This window comes from Dipodomys ordii, unplaced genomic scaffold (assembly GCF_000151885.1).
Source record: "Dipodomys ordii isolate 6190 unplaced genomic scaffold, Dord_2.0 Scaffold55, whole genome shotgun sequence".
NCBI classification, from domain to species: domain Eukaryota; kingdom Metazoa; phylum Chordata; class Mammalia; order Rodentia; family Heteromyidae; genus Dipodomys; species Dipodomys ordii.
The window spans coordinates 8325289-8331364 of NW_012267271.1; the positions used below are offsets into that span (position 1 = coordinate 8325289).

The following is a 6076-nucleotide window of genomic DNA, read 5'->3' on the forward strand; positions in this document are numbered from 1 at the left end:
CCGCTCTTCGGCACCCTGCACCCCGGCTTCTACACGAGCAAGCGCGATGCCTTCACCTACGAACGCCGGCCCCAGTCCCAGGCCTACATCCCCCACGACCAGGGGGACTTCTACTACATGGGGGCCTTCTTTGGGGGGTCAGTGGCGGAGGTGCACCGGCTCACCAAGGCCTGTCATGAGGCCATGGTGGTCGACCGGGCCAACAACATCGAGGCTGTGTGGCATGACGAGAGCCACCTGAACAAGTACCTGCTGCTCCGCAAGCCCACCAAGGTGCTGTCCCTGGAGTACCTGTGGGACCTGCACATGCTGCCCTGGCCCTCCGTCCTGAAGAAGCTGCGGTTTGTCGCTGTACACAAGAATCACCAGGAAATCCGGAACCGCTAGCGGGACTGGAGGGCGGTGGTCAGCAACGCCAAGGGCATGCAGCCCGAGCTGCACTGGAAGGCTTTTAGAGAAAAGGCTTAGTGCCCAACCTTCCTTTGACACTGGAAGTTGCTGAAGCTCCCCTCCCCCATCTCCCCACCTCCGTCTCCCCTGTCCTCCCAAGGCCAGCAGGCAGGCCAGGCACCAACTGCTACAGAGACAGGCCTCTACTTAGGTGCAAGTCGGGGTCTCTAGGATGGATGACCTTGCCATGGGCCCCCACTGTGAGTCCTCGGCTCTCAAGGCAGGTGGTCGCAACCCCTCCACAGAAGATGGATTAAGTCAGGGGCTGAAGAGCCTGGTTCTGGGCCGTCTTCAGCTTCAGGCTGTTTTCCTGCTCCTCTCTGAGTTCTGGTAGCAGAGCAGATGCTGGAGGATGTCCTTCCTGCCATGCTGTGCGGGGAGGCTTGGCGGTGAGGCTTTGGGTCAATGATGGCCTGGAGAGGCCATGGCCTCTGCCCAGCCCTGAGGAGGCTGTAGCCAGCTGCCCCCGTCCCTGGGCCTGAACTCAGAGCCTGGATGCTGTCCCTGAGCTTTTGTGCTCAAGTCTAGCACCCTACTTTTTGAGCCACTGCTCTGCTTATAGCTTTTTGTTGGTTAATTGGAGGTAAAGAGTCTCATGGACTTTCCTTCCAAGGAAAGATTTGAACTGTAGTCCTCAGATCTCAGCCTTCTGAGTAGCAAGGATTACAGGCTTGAGCAACTGGTGCCTGGCAATATCTTGTTTTAACTTGGGGTTCTCCTGTGACATTTGATGTGAAATGATTTTTCATAGTTACTTATCATTTGTGACTTTTGTGGGGGGTACTAGAGATTAAACGCAACACCTCATGCTTGCTAGGAAAGATGTCTACCACTGGAGCCATGCCTCCAACCCACCTTCTGCCCAAGTTTTAATTGGTTTGCTTTTTATCATTGGATTTGGAGAGTTCTTTGTATAATTTATGCACGTTCTTTATCATTCTGCATTTCACATTTCCATATTGGGCTTGACTTTTTATTCTCAATAAAACCTTTCATCAAGCAGAATGGTGTTTATTGTTTCCTTTCATGTTGTTGTTTTATTTCATGGATCTGGGGCTTACACCCTGGGCCTGGACACGGTTCCTGAGCTTTTGTGTTCCAGGCCAGTGTTATCCACTTGAGTCACAGCTCTACTGTCAAATTTCTTGGTTAATTGGAGATAAGGGTCTCATGGAACTTTCCTGCTGAGTTGGCTTCAAACTGTGGTCCTCAAATCTCAGCCTCCTGTGTAGTTAGGTTTACAGGTGTGAGCCACCGATACTTGGCTAGAAGTATTGAATTAATAAATTTTTGTGCCAATAATGGGGCTTGAAACTCAGGCCATCCAGGTCTCAATTGGCTTTTTCACTCAAGTCTAGCACTCTGCCACCTGAGCCATACCCCCACTTTTCTCAGTTTGCTGGAGGTAAGAGTCTCATGGACTTTCCTGGCATACACTGTGATCCTCAGATCTCAGCCTCCTGAGTAGCTGGGATTACAGGTGTGAGCCCATTAGTACCTGGCTAGTGTTTAATGAAGTTTATCAGTTATAGTTTAGGACTTGTACCTGAGACACCTCTGCCAAGGTCACTTAGTCACAAGGTCACCATGTGACACCTTCTAGGAGTTGATGCATGAGCAGGTATCTGTTCTGCTGTGAGTTTTTTTTTTGCAAAGTGTGTGTGTGTGTGTGTGTGTGTGTGTGTGTGTGTGTGTGTGTGTTTGAGAGTAAGAGTGAGCGAGCGAGCGAGAGAGAGAGACAGAGAGAGAGGATATCCAGTACCAGTCCCACTTGTGGACAGGCTGTCCTGCCATGGTGGACTTGCCCCTGTGCCTCTGTGGGGGGACTCGCCTGTACTTCTCTGGCCTTCACTCTGCAGCACGAAGTCTGAAGGACTGTAGCTGTGTGACATCAGGACGCGGCAGTCGTCCAGTGTGCCATGGCCCATCAGGTGTTCCTGGCAGAGCTAGACACAGAGTTCTAGTAGGCCTGGGCAGGTCTGAGTCCCCAGGGCCTGTTCTCTGAGGCTCAGCCCTTTGTTTCTGACTGTTGAGCAGAGGAACACGTGGCCAGGAGTTTGGGTGGCATTGTCTACACCACGCTGGGGGACCCCAGGCATTGCTTGAGTAGCATTAGGTTCCTGTCCCTGCTCGCCTGGCAAGCGTCCCCTGTGGGAGGGAGTGCCTCAGTGATGTGTGGCCCTTCCTGTGCCAGGTGAGACAGGGACCTAGAGCCTGAACCGCCGAGGACCTGGCAGGAAGCAGCTCCTGAGGGCATCCCCAGGGAGCGGGGCTGTGTGGGGTGGGAGCCCCCGGGAGACAGTCATGTCCAGGGGCACATCTGGAGGGGGAGGGGTGTGCTTATGACCCCACATGTATGCGTCTCCCGCACAGTGGGCGCTGCTGCCTCCAAGTCTATCCACCTGGGGACAGTGGGCTGGGGGTCGGGGTCGGGGTCATGCTGGCCAGTGGTGGTCATGGTGTAGGCCAGGCCAAGGCACCAGCAGGACACTCTGGAGAGCTTTGGTGTGAAGCAAGAGCTCAAGGGCCAGGCGTGCAGAGATGACCTCACACCCCTGACAACGGGTCAGAGAACTTAGAACCCTGGTGGCTCGAGGCACCCACAGTCCACACGAGCCCCTGCGGAGGACTTGTGTGGATTGTTCTCTCTTGAGAAAATGTTCGGCTTTTGTTGTACTGGTGGATGCCTAGGCCTGAGCCAAGAGCGGAGAGGGTGCTGGGGCCGCTTGGGTCGACGCTTGGCGCGCCCTGGCCTCTGCCGCCGCCTCTCCAGATTGTGCCGGAGGAATTCGCAGGTGACAGGGGCAGTGCGGGCAGGAAACCTCCCATCTCCCTGCTGGTCACCCGCTCTCCCTGCGGGGTGTGCCCCTGTGTGTGTGCGTGGGCCTGTGTGTGCGTGCCTCTGTGTGTGTGTGTGTGTGGTCATTTGTGTCTGGGTATTTGGGTCCGATGAGTGGCCATGAGTGTTCTTGTAGTTCTCTGGATGCCACTTGAACTGCCCCTCCTTGGTTCTCCTCCAGCATGGTCCTGACCCGTCCACAGACACGGAAGAGGCCGGCGGGGCAGAGTTCCTCGAGGCAGGAACACTGGAGGAGCAGGTGGAGCGCTTGGTGCCTGCCCAATTGCTGGAGGACTCCATGTTTATCCACGCCTTCCTCAATACCTACAGGGAGGTGGCGGACACCCCGCAGGTCCTGGACCTGCTGTTCACAAGGTGAGCGCCAACTCCAACCGCATGGGAGCCCTCACCTGCAGTGGCAGCCTTGCAAATGGAGCTGGCAAGTGGGGTGCTCACAGAAACTCGTTGGTTGGCGCTTGCCAGTGCGTGGAGAATCACACAGGGAGGTCACAGGCTGGCACCATGCAGGGTCCCGTCCAGGACTGTGGGCCATGCTTTGTGACTCTGCTTCTCTGAGGCCGCAGACGAAGCAGTATGTCTGCTTGGCCAGAGGGAAAGGTTTCTCTCTGTGACGAGGGACCCAACCTAGGTGTGGACAGAGCAGGGCTGGCGGGGCAGAGGGAGGGCGTCTGAGCTCCTAGGATCATCAGGCAGCAGTGGCTTGTGCGCATCGTGGCACATAGGAAGGAGCTCCAGGGGAAGGTTCGATTTCCAGGCCCTGAGCAGAGTGGAGAGAGAAGAGCGGGAAGCTGCCGGCTGCCCCAGGCTGGCCAGTGACGCTCAAATCCTCACCAGGTTCAGCAATTGTGAAGCGCCCATGGACCCCACCGGACAGACAGACACCCTCGCCCACTCCTGCGAGGATGTCATCCCTCGGGACCAGCTCTGTCAGTGAGTGGGCTTTGGTCTCCTTGGAGGGCGCATGGCTCCACACTGGTGACAAATGTGTGTGTGTTGGGGCGCAGGAGGGACGGCTGGGCCAACTCCGGAGCCCTCAGCTCTTGTGCTTATCCCTAGAGCCTTGAGCTGTGGGGCTTCTTCTGGAGCCAGAAGGAAGAAAGCAGGTTGGGGGGGTGTTTTGAGCAGGAGTAGAGGGTGGGACTCAGGGCTGAGCCCCCCACTCCCACCACCATGTACATCCATCGACCACAGAGCCCGAGCCATGCAGGCTTCTCCCAGCACACCACGAGCCCCAGAGTAGGGCCAGGGTCATCTATGCTTGGTCACAGCCCTCAGCAGGTGTGAGGGGTGGGTGTCAAAGCGCAGGGCCATGCTGTGGCACCCACACACAGAAGGAGAGCAGTGTGGATGTAGCCAGACCACGCAGTGGGGCCCATGGCGAATGAGGCAGCAGACTCCACACAGAGGTGCAGCAGAACCCTATGCATGCCAGGCTGGACAACAAGCCATGTTGCTGACCAGTGTGTAGAGGCCCAGGGGAGCAAGGAGGAAGGGGCTGGAAGGTGCAGAGGAGGACAGAGCTGCTGGCCCAGCATTTGGTCGTGGATCTCTCCCTTGAGTTTCTCTGCAGGCCTTTCCTGGGCCAGCCTGCCACTGGTGCCACAGCCCCAGGTGCTGGTGTTGGGTGTGCTGGTCTCTGCAAGGACCGCCACCATCACAGGGGCGAGAGGGAGACCAGGGGCCATGCTGGCCTGGAGTCCGAGTCTGCTCCCCACCCATCTGTCCCTAGTGCCATCACGTGCCTCCTGGGCTCCTGGCTGGACTTGCATCCGGAGGACTTCCTGGTCCCCGCACAGCTTCCCTGCCTCCAGCGCCTCCTGACTCACCTGAGGCTGCATATGCTGGACTCTGACATAGAGCGCTATGTCTCCCATGTCCTGGCGCAGTTGGGGATCAACACACACAGCCAGGGCGAAGCTACGGGGGCGGAGCCTGGGCCTGAGACACAGCCCGTGCAGGGGTGGGAGGGGAAGGGCAGCCCTGGGAGGAGGCTCCCACATTCCATGGGCCAGCAGCCCGAGGAGCCTGAGGCCCACCGTGGGCTCAGGAGGGAGGTTGAGCAGTGGGGTGTGTGGTTTCCCACACTGGAAAAGCTCAGGGAAGGGGTCTGGTGGACTCTTGAAAACCCCGAGCAAAGCAGTCATGGAGAAGGTCTTGTCTCCTCTTGCAGCTCCAGTGGTAGCCCCAGTGCTTGCTGTCACCCCCACGTCAGAGCCCCCCTCAGCTCCATCAGAGACTGTGGCCACCAGGCCAGGAGGTGGAGCAGCATGGGGTTCCCAGGCGGAGGCCCCTGCGGCCTCGAATGTGGCCTGCAGTCCTGGGGGAGCCAAAGCTCCCTGTGTGGAGGAAGAGCCGGCTTCCACGTCAGCTCTGGAGCCCAGTCCTGAAGGGGCCAGAGCAGCCAGGGGAGGAGCAGAGTCACCTGCCAGCTTGACTTCAGCGCTCAGCGCCCAGGGAGCAGCAGCGGCCGGAGCTCAGCTGGAGCCCCATTACACCATGCCCAATGTGGAGGAAACAGCAGTGTCTGCTGAGGAGATGGAGCCACGGGACAGCTTGGCTCCTGTGCTGGGGCCCCTGCGAGCAGCAGAAGCTGTTGCTGGGGAAGAGCCAGTGTCCATCTCCGCTCCAGGTCCCGACCAAGCCACCTTCAGTGCAGACCCGCAGATGCTTCTGCACTTGGCTGAGCTGCTTCACCTAATTGGAGCGCCAGCTGTACTGCTCTCGCTGGTGGCAATTGTAATTGTGCTCCAGTGGGTGGTCAGAGAA

The 6076-nt window shown here is 58.0% G+C and overlaps 1 protein-coding gene across 1 annotated transcript in view; it reads left to right on the forward strand.

Annotated features, from left to right (window-relative positions):
• The window catches only part of LOC105989338, a 42642-nt gene extending 42255 nt beyond the window's left edge, over positions 1-387 (forward strand). Inside the window, exon 16 of the mRNA XM_013021301.1 lies at positions 6-387. Within this exon, the coding sequence (XP_012876755.1) occupies positions 6-387 (382 nt within the window). The remainder of the gene's footprint in view (positions 1-5) is intronic.
• Positions 388-6076: the final 5689 nt, after the last annotated feature.